The 25002-nt window shown below is 46.0% G+C and overlaps 1 protein-coding gene across 4 annotated transcripts; it reads right to left on the bottom strand.

Annotated features, from left to right (window-relative positions):
- Positions 1-663: 663 nt before the first annotated feature.
- On the bottom strand, positions 664-14787 carry Spo11 (SPO11 initiator of meiotic double strand breaks). 4 transcript variants are annotated; one of them, XM_075963952.1, is made up of 13 exons: positions 14657-14787; positions 12626-12739; positions 10631-10719; positions 10183-10249; positions 9415-9523; positions 8966-9052; positions 8076-8112; positions 7669-7778; positions 5770-5869; positions 5363-5400; positions 4702-4778; positions 1613-1724; positions 664-783 (listed from the first exon to the last, which is right to left on the bottom strand). In XM_075963952.1, the coding sequence occupies exons 1-13, from the start codon at positions 14785-14787 to the stop codon at positions 664-666; spliced, it is 1191 nt and encodes a 396-aa protein (XP_075820067.1). The 4 variants fall into 4 exon arrangements, with proteins under 4 accessions (XP_075820067.1, XP_075820068.1, XP_075820069.1 ...); XM_075963953.1 differs by lacking the exon at positions 12626-12739 and having other exon boundaries at positions 9415-9565; XM_075963954.1 differs by lacking the exon at positions 12626-12739.
- Positions 14788-25002: the final 10215 nt, after the last annotated feature.

The raw sequence follows: 25002 nt of genomic DNA, 5'->3' as shown, positions 1-25002 counted from the left end.
AGGTTCAGGTCCAGGGCAGTGGGTGGAGAAGCACACTGACAATGAGTAGAGCAAGGCACAGGACACACCAACTCGAATACTTGTGTATAATAAACTTTACTAGTTTCATAGGTACATCAAGAGAAAAATACCATGTAATTTCTTTGCAACCTCTTGAGTTTTGATTGCTATTTTTGTTGCTAGTAAGACACTTCATATCTACAGCAGTTGCAGGAAGTAATGTTTTTTGTTTTGTTTTGTTTTGTTTTGGAGACAGGGTTTCTCTGTGTAGTTCTGGCTGTCCTGGAACTCACTCTGTAGACCAGGCTGACTTTGAACTCAGAGATCCACCTGCCTTTGCCCCCCGAGGGCTGGGATTAAAGGTATGTGCTACCATCGCCCAGCAGAAGTAAATATTTTATAGATATTCATATGTAACAGTTTTTCTAATAAAATTTTAAAATTAAATTATTTTATAATCACTCTAGAACATAGAATAAGAATCTGTCTTTACAGAAGATCAAACATTCTAAAGAGCATTATGGAGTTTGCTTTGACAACCATATTAATGTAAAATTATTTTTACCATTGAAGCATTAAGATAAGGTACTCCTTCAACCAATGTTTGCAGTTCAAACAAGAAGATGAAAAGCTCTGAAAAGCACACACCGCCCAGCTACAATCTTATATCCATCCTCCAAACCTCAGCTTGTTGGGTAAGTACACTCTGGAAAGATAGTCTGATGACAGGAAGGTCAAGGCTTGGATCTCTGCTTTCATCTTAGAGTCTGCCATCATCTCCATCTGCCAGAAGGTACCACAGTGTTACCAGTGTCTGTCAGGAACCACGGGCTAGGCTGTCTTCAGGACTGCTAGAGCATGTGAGTGGCTAATGGCCAAGACTGTAAGGTCAGGCCTCACAACTAGGTGCTTTTGTTCTGGGACTTTTATGAGTTCTTTCTTTATTTTATCCCAATAACTGCAATACCATCACTGATAAAGTATATAACCATGGAGGAAAGACAGAAGTCTTCATCCTGCTGACCTCTGTTAGCACTATTTGTGATGCAGTTTCAACAAACTGTGAATTGTCAAACTGCATTGGTATCAGTTGTTGGTTACGTAGAATGTCAAGGAAGTAAGTCAGATTCAGAAGGACAAATTGTATGTTTTCTTCCATGTAGAGAATCTAGACTTAGATATATGCAGGTAGGACATGAATGTAGAAAAGGTACTACGTGGGGGAGGGAGGCTCCAACCAGGGAGGGGAGGGAGAACAGAGAAGGAAAAGACGAAGTGCTGCACGTCTTCTCTTCTATGTGGACTCTGGGTTTAACATGGATGTACGTGTGAAAGCAGAAGGTGGGCCATGTTGGGTTTGGGTTTGGAACAGGACCTGCCAGCAGGGATGACCTGCAGGGGTGGGGGTAGGGGAGATGAACAAAGTACCATGATATATATGCAAGAAATGCAATAATAAAACCCATCATCTTATACAATACCTGAAATCATTAGTTAAAAATCAGTAACAGTAATAAAGATGAAACAGAAGTTCACAGATGTGCTGAAAGTACCACTCTAATAAAAGAAAGAAAGCACGCAGCGTTTGCTTTTTCTGAAGCACACCGTCTACCTCTTTTCTCCAGAAGGGCTGACAGCTGATGTAAGGCCTCCTCAGGATACTGTCCAGTTTCGTGTGGTCATGCTTTGTCAGTGGAATCAAACTATCCTTCGGTATATTTAACCTGGAAAAAAATCGGACGGGAGTGGACAGAATGTGTCTGTAATCATGCCTGTGTTTATGTTATGTCAACAAACTGAGAAAAACAAGTGAAGTTGGGCGGTGGTGGCACACCCCTTTAATCGCAGCTCTCGGGAGGCAGAGGCAGGTGGATCTCTGTGAGTCTCAGGCCAGCCTCCCCAATCCCAAGTTCAAAATAGAAGTTTGTGTTGTCATAGAAACAGATTTTATCCTTCCTCTCCCTCCTCACCTCTGAGATGGTAACAGATAGACAGACACTGGCTGTTGAAGCACTGGTGTAGGTCCACGGAGCAGAGCTAGTGTCGACAGGCCGCAGCTTGTCCTGCAGCTGTGAGCTCCAGCAGAAGTGGCCAGTGGCTGACACTGAGAAATCAGGAAGTGGCTGCCTACTAAGTCAGTATTGAGGATGTGTATCTATTATTTTCTTACTCGGGATGCACACTTTATCTAGTTTGAAGGTTGAAAACAGTAGAGAGATCTGGGTTTATGGTGTAATGTGCTCTTGAAGTCAAGTCAGAGGTTCCCAGGTAAACACTAATTTCAGCTGTCCTCAGTGGCCCCATAATTAGTTCCTGGCTGGCTGACTGCAGGGAATCCAGTGCTGCTCCTTGCAGTCTCTTTCCTTTGATCACATATCTCTCTGGAGTGGCTCTAAGGACACCTGAGTGGTTTACAGGACATGGCTGGAGTTCCTCCAAGACCTCTACCTTAAAAGCCACGAGGTTCTGTAGTGATATTTTGATTGTAATCTAACAAATAAAGCTTGCCTGAAGATCAGAGTGCAGAGCTAAGCCACTAGTCAGCCATACAGGACAGGGAGTGGTGGCACACACCTTTAATCCCAGCACTCAGGAGAGAGGCAGAGGGATCTCTGTTAGTTCAAGGCCACCTTGGTTACACTAAACTGAATCTGTCTAAAAGAGAAACAGAGCTCACAATAAGGTGATCACAGCACTTGGGATCCCACACCTTTAATCCCAGCACTCGGGAGGTAGACAGGAGAGATATGGCTGGGTGGAGAGAGGAATATAAGGTGGGAGGAGACAGGAGCTCTTCGTAGTCTGAGGGTTTGTAGAGACAGATGCAGTCTAAGGATTCATAGATGGAATCCTCCCTTCAGTCTGATGATTCAATAGAAGTAAAAGGTCTCTCTAGTGGCTAGCTACACTGCTTCTCTGATCTCTCAACTTTCACCCCCTAACATCTGACTCTGAGTTTTTGTTATTAAGAACAATTAGAATTCGTGCTAGAAGGCTTGTTGTGCAAATCTGTGTTTGTACAAAGAGGTCATGCCAAAAGATCATGGCCATGACAAGTTTAAACTTTGCTTCCTTCTATGGAAGAATTTGAAACTCCATGAAGAAGGTTATCTTCCTACTCAGCTCATAGCTTCATGATCCCCATGTTTGGGAAATCAGCATCTACACCCAAGACAGCCCACTGCCTCAGGAAAGCCCGCACACACACACTCAAGTTCTTCACCTGGGGAAAGGAGAATAGATAGCAAGAGGGTATTTGAGGGGTGGGAGGGATGGCTCAGTGGTTAAGAGTGTATACTGCTCTTGCGGAGAAGCCAAGTTTGATTACAGCATCCGTGCTGAATAGCTCACAACTGCCTGTAAACTCCAGCTCCAGGGTCCCAAGGCTTTAGTCCTCTGTGAGTATCTGCACTCACACATTCATATCACCTAGTACCTACACATAATTAGATATTTTTACAAGTATTTGAAAAGCAATGTTCCCCCACAGTGAGGACCAGGTGGCCCACTCTCTAGAGAGAACACAACGAGGACCCTTTTGAAGCAGGGGAAGCCTCAAACTCACATACACTTTGACCCACCATGTCTCTGGGAATCCTCAGAGACTATGTTAAGATTCAGGGAAAGGTTTAATTATCAGAGGACCCTTTGATCTGCATGTCACCTACAATCTCTGCAGAACAGCTATGAGGAATGGCCTGAACGAATGCTAGCACGGGACCGTGGAAACTCAGGAGCAGAAGCTGTTACCATGAGGTCCACAGGAGAAAAATATATTTATTGGTAACAAGCAAAAGAAGTGATCACATTGTGTTGTATGCAAAAACCAAAGAAACAGTTAAGGATCTTGAGGTTTTGGGGAAAAGGTCATGGTTGAGGGCAGAAAATCACCGGTCACCTAGGACTGCCCTGCCTCGAATGACCAGTAACTTTAAGTGCTGGAAGTTCCCAAACTCTGATATTAAGATGGGATCACTCTGTGAAGTTATTAGAACGTTCAAGATCAGGACTGAAATTTAATTGCACCCCTGGCCTCACACATATTATCTGTGTTTGTGAGGGAGATTCTCACTTGGAGCTCAGGCTGGCCTCTGGCTCAGTCTCGAGCTCAGGATTACAAGTATATTGTCATGCATCTCCATGCATTATCCTTTTAAATAAAAAAAAACTTGTACAAAGGTTTAACCATAATTATAAAAATAATTGTAGCTAGCTGAAAGTAAAATTAACTAAATTGATTGAGTTTGTTTTGTTTGTTTTTTGAGACAGGGTTTCTCTATGCATCTCTGGCTGTCCTGGAACTAGTTCTGAACACCAGGCTGGCTTCAAACTCACAGAGATCCGCCTGCCTCTGCCTCCCAAGTACTGGGATTAAAAGTGTGTGCCACCACTGCCCAGCATAATTCATTGAGTTTTGGGTTTTTTTGTTTGTTTGTTTGTTTTTGGAGACAGGGCCTCTTGATGTATAATGATAATGGCTGTCCTGGAACTCTCTATATAGACAAGGATGGTCTTGAAACCACAGAAACCTGCCTGCTTCTATCCCCCAAGTGCTGGAATTAAAGACATGTGCCATCATGACCGGCCTTCATTAACTATGTAAATAACAGAAACCTCAAGAAATTTACTTTATAACTACAGAAGCAAGTGCTTTTCTAGTGACATTAGGCATGTCAAACACACTGCAATGAGACTCCTTACCTTTTAATATCAGAAGGGAGGAGACCAAGCCATCTGATAGCTGGAACGGTAAGACTGTGGGCTTCGAAGGACATGGACTGAGGTAAAGAGCAGAGCTGTGTCAGGTGACCTGGGTGGAGCCCTGGCTTTCTATTCTGGCAGCAGGGTGAGGTGCTCTGAGCCATTGCTTTATTAATCTCACCTGCATTCACTTCCTCCCTCCCTGCTCTGCCACCCCTCTGTAAGAAGTTGGCTGGGTTTCCAGCTCATTGGGAGATGCAGGTTCAGCGAGTTTGAAGGGAACCAGGATTTGTAGCTCTGTAGATTCTCAAGAGTGAAATTTGGTCACCATAGGTGGACTTGATGTTTTCCCTTCTGTCATTGTGGGAGTCGCAGTGGCAAAGTCAAAACTGGAAGCTGCATGTGACATTTATGGTCTATCTAATGCTCTTTTGGAGCCGAACAGGCTCATCCTTGGGTTACCTGTGAGTAGCTGTGCATTCTAGGGGCAGGACTCACACCACTGAAGCAAAGATTGGCTCTCAAAGAGATCACCATTTCCCCTGGGACATTCTGGAGAGCCTTGGCTTGCTAGGGTTGTAAGTAAACCCCAGTGAATGTAAAACGCACTGTGGAGAAAAGGAGATGGTGAAGAAGAGCAGATACTCTTTTCTGTACTCACCATGGACCCGTACTTGTAGATGCACATTATCTCGATGCCTGTTGAGAGTGAGCTTGAAAATTAGACTCAGGCTGCAGCTATGGAATCTGCACTCTCAAATTTTATCTAACATCTAAAATCTTTATTTTTATGAACATTACCAATGAAAACTTATGTTCTCAGTTTCATGTTAAACATTACCTTAAATGATTATAGCCTTTAATTTGACAATATTAACAATCCCTTTGATTTATTTCTCTACTGATTACCACGCAGGAGATTGAGCCTAGGACATCATGCAAGTACCACAGCACTGAGTTATCCCCTGGCCCATGCAACACGCTGTGAATTGTTCTAAGAGCAGAAAAACATAACCACAGGTATAATTTAGTCACGACAGTTGTACCAAATAGTCCAGGAGAGATTACCATGGGGATCGGCATCTACCAGTGTGAAAACAGGAAGATGAAATGTGTCCCACAGCTTCTTCACCAGGAGCCTTGTGTTCAAATCTGGAATGCCCTTTCCCTGAAAGCAAACAGAGTCGGGCATTGTGGCTGTGGAGAACCTGGGTACATTCTGCCTGCATTTTATCAACACTGACTAGTGAGATCCCCACTCTGACTTCCAGGAGGGGGAGTCTAGTGCTGACTGTGAGGAAAATGTACAATGTGCGACAGGAAGAGCCACATATATTCACACCTCTACTTCCAGTATACCTGTTTGAAGACCCCACTCCATGGAAACATTTCAGCAGCAGCAGAAATAATAAAGTCCCTACACACTTAAAGGTGCTCACCACAGTGTTATTTAAAAGGGCACAGGGAGAGCCCGTGAGATGGCTCAGCAGAGAAAGCCTGATGACCTGAGTTTAGTTCCTGGGACCCAGACGATGCCAGGAAAGACAGACCAGACACTAAAATTGTCCTTTACCCTCTATATTGCTTCCTGGCTCTTCCACCTAAGCAGATGCCACTAGGATTTTCTGCCATCACCCCAAGAGTCCATGCCAAAATCACACTTGGAACTTCTCTCACAAAGAGCTGAGTGCTTGTGTCTGCCCTCTGGGTTTTAGTGGTGACATTAAAGCAAGAAGCCACAGGTCAGAGCCACATAGACTTGTTCCCCACAATCAGGAGTCACCTAGTCCTCCTTAAGTGTCCTTCCTTCAGTCCCCGCCCCATCCTCACACTGAGATAAGCCATCTGATCTGCAGGCTGCTACATAAACCCAAGGATGCAAAGCCTCCTGTGAGTCTGCCCTTTTGGTCCAAGTCAGAATGTTACAAGACTAGTCAGGCTTCCAAGGTGCTGCCTGACACCTCCTCCTCAGACTCTCTCCTGGCTATGCTAAGGCTGCATTTCCCGTCCCTCTAACAAATCACAGGACTCTAAACAGCTTTCTTCTCCAAGGAGTGAATTTTCTACAGCTATGTAAAGGCAGATGTGGAGAGATCTCAGAAAAGGGGAGCTTTATCTGCAGCGCTCATTTGTGTGCACCCCAATCTTTCTTCCCTCCTGAAGCCAGTTCCTGTGATTTCTCACCACATTGCCATGCCACAGGAAGCTAACTGCCCACAATGGACCAATACTTCTGTCAGTACCAATAAGTTCATGTCAAAACCCTACCCTTCGATGTGGAGGTGAGACTTTGGGGTAGAGAACGGCAGGATGGACTCCCCTGAATGGGATATGAACCCTTATGTGAGGGGCTCCAGAAAGGCTCTCTCCTGTCTCGGTTTTGCTCTTTCTTCCACGTGTACTCTCAATGAGAAGATAGCTTCTTTGTGACCAGGAAGTGGTCTGCCCTTAGTAGAGAATCAACTAATACTCTAGTCTTGACCCCAGGATGCAGAACTTTGAGAAGCACCCGTGTTGCTTCAGCTACCCTGCCTGCTGCATTTCTGGGCTAGCTCTTGCTGGCTGAGATACTGCCTTTGGCTGAGGCATCCTGTGGGCCCACTGGTGTCACAACACCACCTACGTCCCTCACTATTCCTGCGCATGTGTGTGTAAAAAGGGAAAGCGCCAGTGAATCACCTGGAATACAAACTCGTGTAAAGAGCAGCAAGCACTGTCAGTTGCCCCAGCCCTGGAGCAACACTGTGCAGGAATGTGTGTGGGAGACCCAGAGGAGCAAGAAAACAAAGCCTGTCTGGGGAAATGGCTGTTTTTAAGACTAGAGACCCATCTGAACTTGAGCTGGGTTGAAGGAGGTCTTCTGCGCTGTGAGACTAGATGGTGCATTAGACTGGACAGGGACAGGTGCGCAGATGTTGGCACTCTCTTTCCAGGCACCACAATGGTGAAGTGAGGCAGAAGTCCTACCGTGACCATGATGCATGGGGACATTCTGCTGCAGAAGTTGTCATCCAGGAGCCGTTGAAATGTCGCATCCTTCTCTACTATTAACAGAAACTTCGCATCTGTGATCAGATCTGTGGAGCTAAGGCTGAGGAACTCCAGTCACAGTCTCCAGGCTTAGTCACCCGCTATGTGACAGCAGAGTATATCTCAACTCAAAAGCAGCTACGGGAAAAAGTTTTTAGTTTACCTCCCAATATCTGTATTCACTCAGGTATACAGGTGCTGGACCTGCTTCACAGGGAGCTCCCGAGAGCCCTAGCAAGCTGACTGTGGCTACTTGTCTCTATGGCCTAACTTGTTACACAACAGGAAGGCAAAGTTCTTTGAAGGAACATTCCAGTTTAAACAGTTTTACCACTGAAGGATACTCCGGATCCCTTGGATGTTAGATGGAACAGCAGTAGCCTAAGTTAAAAAGAAAAAACAAAACCAAGCAGTTTGTAAATTAAATAAAAAAGTGTCACTGCACTTAATAATCCATCACCACAATCAAATGCATTCAGTTTTCATTGATGGGTAGTCTAGGGACTGTCCCTCAGTGGGTAGACTAGAGACTGTCCCACAGTGAGGAACAGACAGGTCCCTAGGAAAGCAGACACACATCTACTTAGCTTCCCTAGCAGAGAAGGTTGTGGAGCAGACAGAATGAAGGAAAGTGTCTTGATGCAGGGCCTCACAGCATGGCTGCGCCCTGTCCTGATGGGAGCATCAGACCACCCACATCAGCAAGGGGTTTGGGATAAAATGTGTTCATTTCAAACCCACAGATTATGTAAATAACCATGCCAAAAAGGCCATGTCACAAGTCATGTAACACATCAACACATTGTAAAAGATAATATGTGTCTGTTTATTTCAATATGACAATTAGCATATTTGAAAATAGTGTGCTTGGTATAGAACCCCATAAAGCACACACATGTTCACCCATCAGTTTTATTTTAAAACCTCTGGGCCAACAAGATGGATCAGTGAGTAAAAGTACTTGCCACGCAGACCTGATGACAAGAGTTTGATCCCAGGAACCCATAGTGGAAGGAGGAGCGATTTTTGAAAGTGGTCCTCTGACCTCCACACTTGTGCTGTGGCACACATATATACACCTGTGAGCACACACACACACACACCATACTCATATTCAACAATTATAAATAATTTTTACTTTGTCTCTAAATTACACAATGAAGCAAGGAATAAAATCCAGTTCAAAATGAAAGGGGTTGTGTGGCACCGAGCAGGTGGATGGAAGGATGCTCACTGTGGCACTGCAGGTGCACTGCACTCGGGTACCGTCTTCCTCCATGTATCTCAAGTTGCCAGCAATCAATCCCTTGGATGTAGATAACTGGAAAAAAATAACAGCTTTGAAATTATTCTCATTAATATACTTGTTGTTACAAGCCTCTTCATGCTCACCTCTTAAGATATTTGTATTTTATTTTAGACCAGAATCTAGGTAGAGATGGAGGAGAAAGCATGTAAGTGTACTTAGAAAATAAAAATATCTGAGAAGGTCCCTGTTTAGGTTCATTTGACCAAAGGAACACATTGGAACAGACTGAGCTTATGTTGAGAAAATGTACGATCAGATGACACAGAAAGGGCCAGAGTACGCTCTCCTCCCAGACAAGACCTCGCTGGCCTGCCGGCCTCTGCCGCAGCTGGCACTTTGTTTTGTGGCAGTACTTTGTTCCGAGAATGGCTTACCACATGCAGGCTCCTCCGGGGCACTTTCAGCATACAGGAAATGTCATCTATAATGTTGTCCACTGCAGCTTGGTTCCCAAAGAGCTGGCTGTCAGTGTAGTATATGTCTCTATGAAAATGTAAGGTCGATACTGTGAATAAGCGCCATGTTCTTTTTTTTATTAAAGGTTTTTTTTTTTTATTTATTATGTATACAGTGTTCTGTCTGCATGTATGCCTGCATGTCAGAAGGGGACACCAGATCTCATTACAGACGGTTGTAAGCCATCATGTGGTTGCTGGGAATTGAACTCAGGACCTCTGGGGATAACAGCCTGTCTTCTTAACTGTTGAGCCATCTCTCCAGCCCCAACCGCCATGTTCTTGACCTGTCACGCGCAGAGTACCATGTGGAGGACATTTACTGCATACCAGCATACCAGGAGAGCTGCTTACTACCTGGGCTCCAGGATTCATGACTATCCAAAGCGTATTTTAAAAGCTAATGGGGGCTAGAGGGATGGCTCAGCAGATAAGAGCCAACGGCTGATCTTCCAGAGGACCTGGGTTCAATTCCCAGTACTACACGGCTGCTAACAAATATCTGTAGCTCCAGCTCCAGGCGAACTGAGACCATCTTCTGGCTTCTTCAGACACCAGGCGAGTGGCACATAGACACACATGCAGGCAAAACACCCATACACATCAAATTTAAAACTAAAACAGTTAATTTAACCAAATCTCACACTGCATTTTTTGAAGATGAATTTGCCGGAACAATATATTTACCTCTTGGTTGCATAAGTGTTGCTCTGTACTAATTTATAAATCATGGACAATATTTTCAGAATTAGAGCTGGAAAATAAGACATAAGAAACAATTTACTTCTATCTCTCACTAATTTGAAAGACACTGTTGTCAAAGATTTTAATTGCCCCCATTGCTTGTCTATAATGATTTAAAAATTATCTTTCCAAAAGAGAAGCATTAGGTAAAGAATAGTTGGAAAATCAAGGGCTCTTTGGGTAGCAACTTTTCCTGAACATGAACCTAGAACATGCTTACTTGGAGTGGCCGTGTGCTCCCAATGTTACTGACAGTGAAAAGTTCTAGGAGTTTATTTTAAGGACAAGTTACCTACTAAAGAATATGTGAAGACATCTATTTGGGAACAGCTAAACTCTAGAAATAACTAACTTATTGTTAATTACTCAACACCATGAAAGAGTAACTTACCAAACTTTTTAACTGATTTTGGTGAATCGCTTTTGATTTTTCTGGTGATACACTGAGGTATCATCTGAAGGCCGACAGAATCTTCAAACCTGTTGTTTTGTTCAAAACAAAGGAACAAAATGAGAAAGACTTAATTCCTGGACACACACTCGGTGTGACCTTCCGCATATCACATACGCATAGACAGAGGCTAGAGGTTTTGACCTTGAGAAAATTGTTCTGCAGGTGGGTACCAACCCATCTTGTTTTATGAGCCCACCAGTCACCACAGACTGGGGGGGGGTGTCTGTGAGCCCCAGGGAACCACCTGTCTCTGGGGTTGCAGGCATAAGCCAGAGTTTGCTTTTATGAAGGTGCTGGGTACCCTAACACAGCCGTTCCCACTCCACAGCAAGCACTTCAGCCACTCAGTCATCTCCCACAGTTCTCTGTGTGGGCACTGGAGCTTAGGAACGCCCAAAGGCTCAAACTGCTACAGGCAGGAGACTAGCTAAGGTTTCAACCAAACACCTTTCAGTATGGAGTATGTGTGCGTAGTTCTTTTTTGGGGAAGACAATATATATGGAATACTTACACATATTTTACTATTATATATTTTACTCATTTTGCCATTATTCATTCTCAGTTAATAATTTGGTTCTATTTAATAATAATTTTTGAAATATTTTATTTCAACTACCCACAAAGTGACATTGTGTGAATGACTGATATCAGTTTGTTAAACTGAACCTCCCAGGCTCTCCTAAAGGTGGCAGAAGGCACCAGGAGAACACCCCACATGGCAGCTGCTTTGACGCCACATGAAATCCATCCTTCACAACACATCGCCCAAGTATACAGCTTATGCTAGTTACATTGATCTTAAAATAATACTTATAAAAGGATCTTCCCTAGTCCCTTTCCTCTGCAACTTTCACAAAGTCTGAGGACCAGCTGTTTGCTGGAAAAGGCTACACAGCCAGGAAAGACCAAACCTTGTCACTAGGCTGGAGAACTGGGATAGACTAGGTGGCAAGGACGGAGCCTTATCTCTGTGCCGTGCTCAGGATGCCCACACTGTGGTCCACATGTCAGCACTGACTCCAGCTGTCTGAGCAATGGCTGCTTTGGCAGAGTGGAAGACAACCACAGCAGGGTATTTCCCCAGTGCTAGAAGTGTGGCTCTACACTTGCTGTTTCGAGCAAGGACAAACAGACTTTGAACCATCCCCTCCCTCGGAGCTGCTCTAGTTGCTAGCCTCCTTGTCTTGGCCTCATCTTTCACACAGCCCTTCTGTGGGGTGTGGATTTGGTAAACCTGATAATTTTTACGGGACAGGTAAAGGGGATAAAAAGAATGACATATGGCTATAACTCTAAAATAAATTGAAATAAGAACATAGATAGTGCATTTTAAAATAAAACTGCAAGGATCAGGCATACCTTTTTTTTTTTTTTCAAGACAGGGTTTCTCTGTGTAACAGCCTTGGCTGTCCTGGAACTCGCTCTGTAGACCAGGCTGGCCTAAAGCTCACAGAGATCCTCCTGCCTCTGTCTCTCTAGTGCCAGAATTAAAGGTGTATGCCGTCACTGCCCAGCCTGGCACATACCTTTAATACCAGTGCTAGGGAGGCAGATGTCTGTGAATTTGATGTTAGCCTAGTCTACATTATGAGTTCCAAGCCAGCTGGGCATTACAGTGAGACCTCCTCTCAAACAAACAAATAAGTTAGTAAATAAATAAATAATAAAACACAACTTCCAGGGGCTGGAAAGTGGCTGGGCAGTTCGGAGTGCTTACTGCTCTTACAGAGGACTGGAGTTCAGATCTCTGTCCCCATACCAGGTCACACACAGTATCTGTAACTCCAGCTCCAGGCGATCTGACACCCTTTTCTGCCTTCCATGGGCAACCACGTGCACATGCACATTTAGGTACAGAAACACACACACACACACAGAGGCAAGCACACGCATCTTTTTAAAATGTAGAAATAAAATTGCAAAATGCCCACATTATGTTTTCCCAGCTCGATCTGCTGTCTATTGTGAAGGCAGGCACTTCATTTCTTGCCAAACTTTTGATTATGTCTTGAATAATATTTTCTATAGATGTAAGAACCTCAGAACTGAAACAATAAACACATCGTGATTTAATTTTATAGCATGTAATATTTCCCAGATCAATACAAAGACAACTTTTTTTTCCTCTCCTAAGACAGGGTTTCTCTGTGCAGCCCCGGCTGTCCTGGAACTTGCTCTGTGGACCAGCCTCAAACTCACAGAGATCTGCCCGCCTCTGCTACCCGAGTGCTGAGATTAAAGGCGTATTCCACCACCTGCCACCTCTGCCTGGCACAACTTCCTTATTTCATTGGATTTTTGTTGTTTTGTCTTGATTTTGGAGACAAGGTCTTACAAGGTAGCTAAGGCTAGCCTGGAACTCACCATGAAATCCAAAATGGCCTCAAACCCACAATCCTGCCTTTCTCCTGAGTGCTCGTATTACAGGTGTTGGCCACTAGGCCTCCCTTCTGCTTGCTCTTTTTTACGCCTAGGAAATGCATGCCAATAACCACCTCTCTTACTAAATTCTGACGTCTCTGACATCACCATGCATTCAAACACCTGCTCGTATAGTGGTACTTACAGAGACATTAGACTTGCCTGTAAATTCATGTCTTCAATAACACTTCGGCATTAACGATGAGCTAATAGAAGTTACAAATACATTTCTATTTGCTCACATTAACTTACTTCGATGTCACTGAACTTACACAGACTTGGCCTGACATACCACTGCTAAATGTTTTACTAAGGATGATGTGAGAGGAGTCTTGACACGCATGCACGCACACATGCACGCATGCACACGAACACAGCTGCTTGTAGCACACTGCCCTAATTGATCTCATGCCGTAAAAATTAACCATTTTTAAATTTTAGTGATTCAAGAGGAAAGAATTCAATCACGACCAGGAAAGGAATAAATTGTGAGTTCCGTACTAAATGGTTGACTTGGCCACTTAAATCATGCCACGTTACCACAAAATATCAAGGCTAAACCCAGTTTTCTGTCAGCTGGCTGTTAATTTCACAGACCATCAGCTTCAAACATGTCGTTCTAAGTAACACTGGCATATTGTCTAGGAAGGGAAACCAAGTTAAACGTAGAAGATGGGCAAAATGTTGAGTTTTAATGTCCACAGTCTTCAATGTTTTCACTGGAAAGAAAAATAGATCAGAAAATAGATTTCGAAACATTTAGTATGTTCTAATACAGTAAAGACTAATGATTTGCTATTTTTTTCAAAGCTTGGAACAGTTTGAGAAAAATACTGGAAACAAACTTAAGGTATAATGGGATTAATCCACATCGTTGTTGTCAATAAGGATTCCCACAATCTCCTAACTTCTCCCACAAACTAATTACTTCTGTAAAATTTGTTTGCTTGTGGGGTTTGGGGTGGCTGATTTGGGCTTAAAACAAAAGTAATGTGTCTAAGATGCAAAGCGGTGGCAGCCGAGAGAAAGGACAGGAAAGCTGTGAACCATACAACCGCATTTTCTGCACTCAGGGCCACCTCGGGTGCTGGAGGAGCCGCTGATTTTAAATAAATCCCTTAAAACCCGTTCATCTGTTTCCTCCGGGTCAAGGAAAAGGACAGGACGGTTGTAAACCACTTAAAGTATTGATATCCTTGGTCTAGCTGAGAAACCCAACAGTGTAGCGAGCAAACGCTTTTGCATTTTTCTCCTCCCTCTTCTTATTCTTCATCCAAAATCCCCAAAGATAAAACATAAAGCCAAATAAGATCTCAGCCTCCCTGACTAGAAAGGATATTGAGAACCCTGGGAACTAGGCTAGAGGATGCTGGAACATTCTAGAAAACATCCGGTGTGGTCACCGGGTTTTTTGGAACGCGAGATGAGAGCTAACGGCAGGGAGCCCTGTGGAGGGCCGGGTCCGGCGCTCAGGTGCGGCCGGCATTCTCCTTCCCCGCGGCCACCTTCCCGGCCTGCCCTCGCCTGCCGAGCCGCTGTACCTAGAGACCACGCGGGTCACCCTGGCAGGGGCCTCCCCTGCGCCTTGCTTCACCACGGCCAGCAGGGAAGCCCGGTGCCTATCCAGGGCGTCGAAGAACGAGGCCTCAGGCCCCGTGGGCACGAACGCCATGATGGCGGACACGGCCGTACTCTCAGAGGCCACCCTTTCCCTCGCTCTGACCGCGCGTGCGCAGCGCACCACGACCCCCGGGGCGGCCCGCTAAGAGGAGTGCGCAGGCGCTTACGCCTGGTACGGGGCGCCAGGGACCCTCCCGGAGCATGTGAAGAATCAGGTGCGGATCTAGGAGCGCCGGGGACCAGCGGGGCCAAGGTTCCTTGACCTGATAACTCAGGAGAAGTAACATTTGTGAACCCTTTAGGGGAGATAATATTCGTGGCACTCTTGCCTGCCTGCCTGCCCGAAACCTGGATTCCCGCCTCTACACCACCTCTTCTCCATCTGCCTCTGTCTCCTGAGTGCTGGGATTGAAGGTTTTACTATCGTCCAAATAATGTTTAGGACTCACTTTTGTTTAAAAAGTTGTTGCTGGGGCTGGAGAGACAGCTCAGCAGTTAAGAACCTTAGTGACACCGGGTGGTGGTGGTGCAGTCTTTAACCCCAGCACTCGGGAGGCAGAGGTAGGTGAATCTCTGTGAGTTCGAGACCAGACTGGTCTACAAGAGCTAGTTCTAGGACAGGCTCCAAAGCTACAGGGAAACGCTGTCTCGAAAAACCCAAAGAAGAACAAACCGAAACAAACAAGCAAAAACCATAATGCACTTGCAGAAAGTCTAGGTTTAGTCCTTAGAACCCACGTCTGGTGACCCATAACTGCCTATAACTCCAATTCCATGGGACCTCATGCCCTCTGGCCTCTGTGGGTTCCCACACACATGTGGTACACACACATAAAGAAATAAATATATTTTTAAAAAGAAAGAGATCCTTTAAAATATAAAATAAATTGTTTATCTGAAATGGGATTTCCTTTCTAAGGATTAGGGAGTGAATATGGCTTCCTCTGGGTTAGCCATTTCTTGTTCTGTTCCCTCTGAGCCTTGTAGAACAGAAGACAGATTTCCAAAGCCCTGGGCAAGATCCTTGACTTCCCGGACCGAAGAGGAGAGAGTGGGGTGAGAGATGAAATACTGGGGCAAGGTGGTTTGAATCAAGGTGCATGACGGGATGCTGGGATTGACCCCAGAGGTGCATAATGGGGATGCTGAGGTCGACCCCAGAACCACATGACTACAGGCCTCACTGGCTAGCTTTTAAGATTCAAACTAGTTTCTGAGCAGAAATAAACTATTGTCCACACTGACAGTCGCCCGTGTGTCTGTGTCTCTGTACAAGTCTTGTGTTAGGGTCTTCATTGTTATTGCCTGTGTGTACGTGTCTGTGCACAGATCTTGTGTTAGGGCCCTTCTTCATTGTTATTCCCTGTGTGTACGTGTCTGTGCACAGGTCTTGTGTTAGGCCTTTCTTCATTGTTAGCGCAGTGCGTGCTCCCTGTCGCTTTCCCTATGCTAAGCAGTGCTGCTTACTGAGGAATGGGGAAGCCAGGTCTCTGTCCTCAGGAAGCTCACAGACCGAGAGGCAGGAACTGAGTGTCAACAGGTTAAGTTGACTGGGAAAAGGAATAAAGTACACTTCAAACCTGTCAAAAACCCTAGAAGGGAGAACTCATCCTTGTTTCAGGCTCGAAGAGGTTGAGCAGGTACGTGCAAGGTTGGGCTGGCAGTAGGTTTTGAAACACAAGCAAAAAACAAACAACAACAAAAAATTTTTTTCTTTTCTTTTTTTTAAGCTTGAGTACAGTTTATTTAGTGGATATTGGAAATGGTGTAAGAAGAAGGAGTTACCGAGGGGAGGGGAGAAGGGGGAGAGGGAAAGGGGGACAGAGAAAGAGGAAAGAGGGGAGAGAGAAGAAAGAAGGGGGAACGGAAGAAGGGAGAGAGGCAGTCCACTTTTTTCTTTTTTACTTTTTTCTTTTTAAATTTACTTTTCCCTTTAATCCCAGCACTTAGGAGGCAGAGGCAGGCGGATCTCTGTGAGTTCGAGACAGGCTCCAAAACCACAGAGAAACCCTGTCTCGAAAAACCAAAAAAAAAAAAAAAAGATGTGTGCGACTGTGTGCGCGCACATGCATAAATTTACTTTTCATTTTATATACCAACCCCAGTTCCCCTTCCTTCCCCTTCTTTTGACCCCCACCTCTATCCTCCCCCATCCACTCCTCAGAGGGGTAAGGCCTACCTTGGGCAGTCAACAAGGTCTGGGATACCAACCTGAGGCAGGACCAAGCCTCCACCTCCCATATTAAGGTTGAGCAAGATATTCCACTACAGGGAATGGGCTCCAAAAATCCCGTTCATGCACCTAGGATAGGTCCTGGTGTGACTGCTAGTGTCCCCCCCCCGCCCCTCCCCGTCCCAACAGATCAAGCCTCATAACTGTCACCCACATTAAGAGGGCCTAGTTCAGCCCCACGCAGGTTCCCCAAGAGGGAGATCTTGATTGATGCCAGGTTCATATCAAATCCTTAGGAACAAGGTGCCTCCAGGGGTCTGGCTCAGAGTGGATCCGCATTTTATAGGGTTCTTCCTGGCAGAATTACCCCTTTGGCCTGGGTGGTGGTTTTTAGTATAATTTTCCTGCCAGATGGGAGCCCCATAGTAGGCAAGCTGCCATCTAACACCCCCAGAGAGGAGCCAGTCAGTAGAAAGGCCTCAAAGAAGGAGGGCAGGGTAACATCAAGGAGGTGGGTCTCTCCTGCTCCGGGTTTGGTCCATAGGAGATAGACCTGCATCACCTGGTCAGCTACAGGATCTCACCCCCATCCTGCCCTCAGGCATCAGCCTCCCTCTCAGGGGTGTGCAGTGAAAGGTCTGAGGTGGGTGGGTGGAGGTATGGGGGGCGGGTAGATGACTCCCAGCGGATGAACAAAGCCGCCTAAACCTGCTGTTCCTGCAGAAGAGACTCAAGGTTCAAGCTGCCTGGCAGGGGTTCCCACCTAGACAGACAAAGGTGAGGGGGAGGGAGGAGTGTTCTGCCAACAGCTGCTGCGGCTGCCTCTGCCCTGCAGGCATCCTGCCTTGTTCTGGGGAGAGTAGCCAAGAGCTTGTGTGCCCGAAGCAGCTGCTTACAACACCTGCACATCAAAGGCAGCTAACCGGCCCCATGCCGGGAGACAGAACCAGAAAAACACATTGGGCTCCAAGCAAGCCACGGCCTGCCTGTCTGGCAAAGGCTAGCCGCGGCTTTTCCTGGGCTGAGTCCTTTTCATCCCTTGGCCCTCTGAGCATTTCCCCAGACTCTGTTAGGAAGGTGCCTTAGTTTCTTTTTCTGTGGCTACAATAAAATATCCCCACAGAAGCTTCTGAAGGGAGAAAGGACTTAATTCATCAGGTAGTTCAAGCCAGTCACAGAGAGGGACTCAAGACAGCAGGAGAATGAAGAAGCTGGTCACAGGACACCCACAATCAGGAAAGAGAGGGCTGAATGAGTGTGCAGGCTCAGTTTAGTTAACTCATTTTATACAATCCAGGATCCCCCACCTAGAGAATGGCCCTGCCCAATTAAAATGGGTCTTCCCACATCAATTAACACAATTGCTTTCGGGGGCTGAAGAGATGACTCAGCGATTAAGAGCACTGGCTGCTCTCCTGGAGAACCCAGGTTTGATTCCCAGCATCCACAAGGCAGCTCACAACCATCTGTAACTCCAGTTCTGGGCAGTCCAGTTCTCTCTAGGGGCCCCTGTGAGCACCAGGCACCCGAGTGGTGCACAGACATACATGTAGTCAAATCTCTCATGCACATAAAAATAAATATTTTAAAAGCTTGCTCCATAGGCAAGCTCAGAGTTTAATTCCACATAGACATGGCCAGAAGTGTGTCTCAGATGTTGACAAGATGGCACTGTAACACGTCCCCAGAACGTAGCAGGCCCTGAGATCTTAGCACAACTGACTCCATGATGGAAGTACCATTCAGGCTGTAAAACTCAGCACGTAGACGGCACCACCCGCCAAAACTAAAACAAAGACCTAATCCATCAGAATCCATAGTTAGAGGAAAGTCTCTAAGTATGGTAACCTTGCTTTTGGATTCTATGGTTCTGCTTCTGGCTAACTGTTCTTGTTAACTGAAGTATGCCAACCCACAACATGGGTTTTTGTGCTTAAAAGCTCAACCTGAGAAAGGCTGGAGCTACAGTAGGATCCCTCACAGCCAGTATAGTCGCTGACTGGCTGGCTAATAAAGACTTTATTGGCCTAAAGCCATGTCAGAGCAGTCCTCTCTGGTGGCTGTCCTGAGACACTGTCGCAGGGGTACTTTCTGCAACTTCATTCCACAGCTCTGAAACCATAGGCTGTGGCCAGAACATCATGAATGTGCGGGACCCCAAATTCTAGGGACCCAAATTGACTGTCCAGTTCATAAAATCCGGGATCGTGAAGGCAGCTAAAGGTCACTTTTGACCAAAAAAAAAGGACAAATTTTTATGATCAAATTTACAGGAGTGGACCTAGAAAAGATGTGGGTGGAGTCGACATCAGGCCCATTTAACCCTCGCCCGGAACACCCTGTCCTGGCACTGGCGTGACCCGTGTTGCCCATTCCTCCCATGTGTGGCCCTTTTTGTTCTTCTGCCTTCCCTGGCTTCCCCTGCCTCTCAGACCTGCAGCTCCCGATGCACTGGCTCTGCATTGTGACACTCACAGGGGACCTTCCACAATGACTCAGTGGTTGATGTTCCTTCCCTTTCCTGGAAGCAGACTGTCAGGTCACTGGGCCTTGAAGGTCCAGTGTGAAGGTCTACTGTGGTCTGGTGATACAGCTAAGAAAATACTGACTAGAACTTCAAAGAGACACTCCAAAGCATCCTGAAGGCATGCAAGGAGACCAGAAGGGATGGAAAAAGAGGCCACCTGAAGGTCCATGAATCAGTATTACCAATTTGAGATCATGTACAAGGTAGCTGGGGTCTGGTTAGATAACAGTAAACGGTTTTGGATTTTGCATTTTTTTGTGGTTTCGGTTTTGTTTTGTTTTGAGAAAGAATCTTACTATGCAGCCTAGGCTAATCTGTGACTTGTTTTGTAGCCCAGGCTGGCTCAAACTGACAACCATTCGTCAGCCTCTCAAATCATGGGATTACAGGCGTGTTACCAGGACAAGCAGAGACTGCATTCCAAATGGAAGTTGTTAAATTAGTTCTACAAGTCTTTGGCAAGACAAAGTACGAGGATCAGCCTAGGTGCCATAGAAGAACGTGTTGGGAAGGGGGCTTTTCTCTACGTGACAAGAGGTCTTCGCCACACATTAGTTACCGTGAGTCCGATAATGACACCACAGAGACAAGGATAAATGAAAGACAGGGAACTTGCCTCAAGCGATCTTGAGGATAAGGGTGAGGATGAAAACAAAACAAAGCATGGGGACAACTATTTTGATAAAAGCAATTCTGCTGGGGGCCAGTAAGATGGCTCAGCAGGTAGAGGGTCTTGCTGCCGAGCCTCCAGATCTGAGTTTGGTCCTTGGGACCCACATGGTGGAAGAATCCGGTCCTCCAAGCCTGGAGGAGTCCTGGAGAGCCACTGATCCTCAGGCCCTGGTGGAAAGTCCACGAGGCTGGAGTCCGATGGGAAGGGTGGCAGTAAGAATGACAAAGGGCACACTCTCAGGCACAGGTGGAAACATGTCAGCAGACAGCACTGCCTTTTCCTCTCCTCCCCACTCCTCCCCCTTCCCATCTTCCTCCCCCCTTTCCCTAATGAGATTTTGTTTTTATTTTTTGTTTGAGACAGTGTCTCACTATGCAGCCTTAGTTGGGCTGCAACTCAATATGTAAACCAGGTTGCTCTCAACTCACAGAGATCCTCCTGCCTCTGCTTGAGGAGTGCTGGGGTTAAAGATTTGAGTCACCAGGCTTGACCTTTTAAGCTTTTTCATTAGTATATATTATATGGTTTCATTATGACATATCCATACATATATACATAATATATTTCAATCACAGCCACACCCATAGCTACCCAGCTATGTTCCACTCCCAGCTCCCACTTTTTCTTTCTTTCTTTTTTCTTTCTTTCTTTTTCTTTTTTTTTTTTTTTTTGAGACAGGATTTTTCCATGTAACAGTTCTGGCTCTCCTGGAACTCACTTTGCAGCCCAGAATGGCTTTGAACTCACTGAGATCTGTGTGTTTCTACTGCTGGGATCAAAGATGTGTGCTACCAAGGCCAGCCTCTACGTCTTTTCTTTACGTGACTCTGAGTTTCATTTGCATTCCTACAGGAGGATGAGCACCTTTTCCCCCTAGGCCAAACAACCATTAGCTGCACAGAAATCCTCAGGGAAGGCTGGGCCCGGGTGAGCCCCTCCCCTTTCTTTTCTTGGATCTCTTTATGTCTCGACCAGCCACTATGGGGGAAACTCCCTCCTCAGACCTTTCTGGAAATGTCCTAACAGACACTCCCAGAGGCTAGTGTCTCCTAGGTGATTACAGATGCCTTCCGGTTTGTTTGGTTTAATCTTAGGACGGACCTCTCTGCTGGTTCAAAGAACTCCAATCAAACCAGATTAGACCGAAGTAAAAATGCCGACGTTTAATAAATGCAGCACTCTCGGGTGGACCAAGACAGCGTTAGCAGGGAGAGGAGCCCACGCAAACCCTGGAGATCATGTGTTCCTTCTCTGTGAGGCAGCCTAAATACTCAGGGGGAGGAGGAGGTTGGGAGTTAGAGTCCAGACCAATGCAACTCCCAGGCCAGGAGTTGGGGTGACACTCCCAACTTAATATTACAAAGTTGACAATCAAGATTCCATGTGATCAGGGGCATGTCTATCTCATAAGAGTCAAGGAGGCTACTGCAGGCTTAGAACAGCTTCCCAACTGCAGGGGCAGTGTTTCTCTGCGATAGAAGAGAGACAGGCTGCACAATGGTGAAAGAATGTGGGAAGAGCCCAAAGACTGCTCATACCAATAACCCTTCTGGAAGAAGATACCATGACCTCATCCTTCAACTCACCTATACATGGCTGGCCTATGACCCATCTGGGTTTTGTCTGATGCAATGAAGAAAATCCTGAGTGGTAGGTTTGCTGGGGGAATTCAAGGTCATGGTGTTTTCAAGTCCTTTGAGTAGCTCCTCTCCACGGTTTGTGGATGCTGGCAGATCCGAGCCAGGGTCTGTTAGAACACAGATTCTGTGCAGCACGGTGATTGCTCCCAAACGGTGGTCATCTGGAGTCCCTCATAGAACACCTGCCCCATGTCAGCTCCAATAGTCTCGGCTGGGCATCTGAGGTCAGTCTTTCATTACCTTCATTTCACCCGCCAGGAACCTGAGGCTCAGAGACGTTAAGAGTTTGTAGCAAGAAAGGAGGGGAGCGGAGACCCAAACCCAAACCTGTTTCCAGAACTTCAAAGCACATCCATCATCTAGGGAGACATGCACATGCATGCTTGCATGCATGCGCATGCACACATGTATACACACACACACACACATACACACAGAGGTAGTAGCTCCATTGGCAAGATTTTACCTGGGAACAAAATTTTGTGTTGTACTCTCCCATACTCCCCCCTCACCCAGAGTGGAGTGGCCTTTGGGGCCCTTACTGGTCACTTTATTATGCTTGTAGTAGCTATACTGCCAGGGAGGCAGGAAGAGCCAGGCCCTGGCTCAGAGGCCTCACTAGTAGAATTGGAATGTTCTTTCTGGTTGGGAAGGATTGCTCTAGGAACCGGCCAAACAAGGCACGTACTCAGCTGCTAAAGGTAAGACATAGACTTGGTTCTCAGAGCACGGCAAATGGAGAGGGGGTCTGTAAGTGGCTGTGCCAGGCTGTCGTCGTTGGAAGAGTTCACATCCACTCCTTGGACTTCTGATGTTTCTGTCCTGTGCCCCTTGCTTCTGAGCCATGCTCAGTGGCAACGCATGAGACCTCAGTCCTGAGGGACACAGACCATGGGTCGGTCACAGCCCTTTTGGGAGTCTTTTCATCTGATCAGCCAATGAAGGCAGCAGCGAGGTTCCGGGACTTGGAGGAGGACTCCCTGGTGGTCTCCTGCTTAGACGAACTGCTGGCTCTGTTTGCTTTTCAATTCCTCCCCAACTCTCTTTGTAGATGTCCTTGGCTATCTTCAACTTGGACGTTGCATAGTGGACTTCCTTTGAAGCAAAGTGTTAGATGCTAATGATGTCACCACCAGGCTCCCTGGAGGCAGTAGACAGTATTCTGGTCCAGCAGCCTGCAACTGCAGTCTCCCGAGGGTTCCTGAATCTTGTGACTCAGGGTGGGAGATGAGTGCACCCAGATTTGTTTTCTTTCTCTTCTTATCCCCAAATCTGCAACTCTCCAGCCTCCTGCACCATGTGCAGTCAGTGTGGATGGTACCTGTCAGAGTGAGCCTCCTGCTCCGAGTCCAGCCAAGGATCCTAACATCTGCGTCCTGCCCCGTGGAAGGCACATCCCAGGAGGAAGGTTCTCACACTCTGCTCCCAAGTAAGTGACACCATGTCTGAGACCATGGTGATCTTTCTGACTCTGGCTTAATGCTATGCAAAACCCAGGCTGCTGTGAGGCGCATGTGGCCAGTGTCTGCTGGATGCTGGTCCCTGTTTACAGTCTATGCTGCCTTGAGAAGTGTCTACTCCCAACCCTGGTGCCCTCAAGGCGCCTATCTCTTTCCAGTGTTGGTTCCAGAACTCTTTACCTTTGGTGCAATATAGTGGCACCAAAGTGTGACAAAGTCCTGCATGTGTTCCATTTGAGGCTTTTCTCATTGCCCTTCCCATTCAAGAAAAGAACATGTTTCAAAGAAATTAGAACACACACCCTTTTAGTTCCTGGCCCTTCTACCTCCCCCACTTTGATTGCTCTATTATCTGTCTGTGTATCATCTATCTGTCTGTTTCTATCTATCTATTTACCTACCTATCTATCCATCCATCCATCTATTGATCATCTATTTCTATCATCTATCTGCCATCTGTCTGTCATCTATCATCAGTCTACCTATCATCTGGCAATCATCTATCATCTTTTATCTATTTCTATTATCTATCAATTATCTACTAATGATCATTTTATCTACTGACCACCTATTTCTTTTTTAAGATTTATTTGTTTATTATGTATGCAGTATTTTGCCTGCATATATGCCTGTGCACCAGAAGAGGGCACCAGATCCCATTATAGATGGTTGTGAGTCATTAGGTGGTTGCCGGGAATTGAACTTAGGACCTTTGGAAGAGCAGGCAATGTTCTTAACCGCTGAGCCATCTCTCCAGCCCTACTTTTGTCTTTAATAAATAGTAAAATCACATGTATATCAAGAATATTTGAAAATTAAGTAATTTCTTTAAAAAGATTCATATTCATTATTTTCAGTTATGTGTGTGTGTTCAAAGAGGCCAGAGGTATTGATTGCCCCTGCAGCTATGGATACAGGAGGCTATGAGTCACCTGGCAAGGATGCTAGAAACTGAACTCAGGTCCTCTGGAAGAGAAGTACATGCTTTTAACTGTCAAGCTATCTCCAAAGTTCCTAAATAAATTTATTTGTGATTTATTATCACAGACATTTGATTTCTGTACCTTTTATATACTTATATACCTGAAGTCATGTAGAAAAAGATTCTTGGGTCAAATGAGGTGAGGTGGCGAGCTGGAAGGTTCAGAGTTAAGAAGCCTTTCCTTACTGGAAGTCCCTGCCTGGGGCAAGGCTTTGTTTCTGTTTTAAGACTATCTTGTCCCCAGTGCTGGGAATTGATCCTAGGACCTCCTGCATACAAAGCATGCGTTTTATAGTCCCAGTCCCTTGGTTTTGTTTTAAAAGCCTAGAGTACAGGGATTCAGAAGCTGACCAGTACAGTCCCACATACTGCTTTGTTCTAAAACCAAGATGGACGCACCTTGCAGACCAGGTTGTTTGTGACAGCTCCCCCACCCCCAAGCACTCCCTTCTCTGCACAGCAAGCTGAAACCTGCTGAACACGGGGGAATCATTACTGGTCCTGCCTTTGAACTTCCCAGATGTGTTGTTAGTCTCAGAGGTGGGCTGAGCAGCCACTGGGATGGGCATCCTCGAGGGGCTACATCATCATTTAAGGGTTTGCACGGAGATGGCCAGGGCTGACACCGAGCTGGGTCCTCCAAGTCACCGTGAGGGTGTGGGGAGTGGACTTGGACTAAGTCTTGGAGAGACTCGGTTTCCATGGGCCAGGTCGATGTGTGCTGTATTTAGTAGGAATTGGTATCTCCGTGTGATGAAATGGAAACTGGTCTCAGAGAGGGTCAGGAATCTTCCTAGGCCACATAGCTGTGT

This window comes from Microtus pennsylvanicus, chromosome 2 (assembly GCF_037038515.1).
Source record: "Microtus pennsylvanicus isolate mMicPen1 chromosome 2, mMicPen1.hap1, whole genome shotgun sequence".
Lineage (NCBI taxonomy): Eukaryota > Metazoa > Chordata > Mammalia > Rodentia > Cricetidae > Microtus > Microtus pennsylvanicus.
Note: the sequence above shows the minus strand (reverse complement) of the source record. Positions and strands in the feature narration are given on the sequence as shown.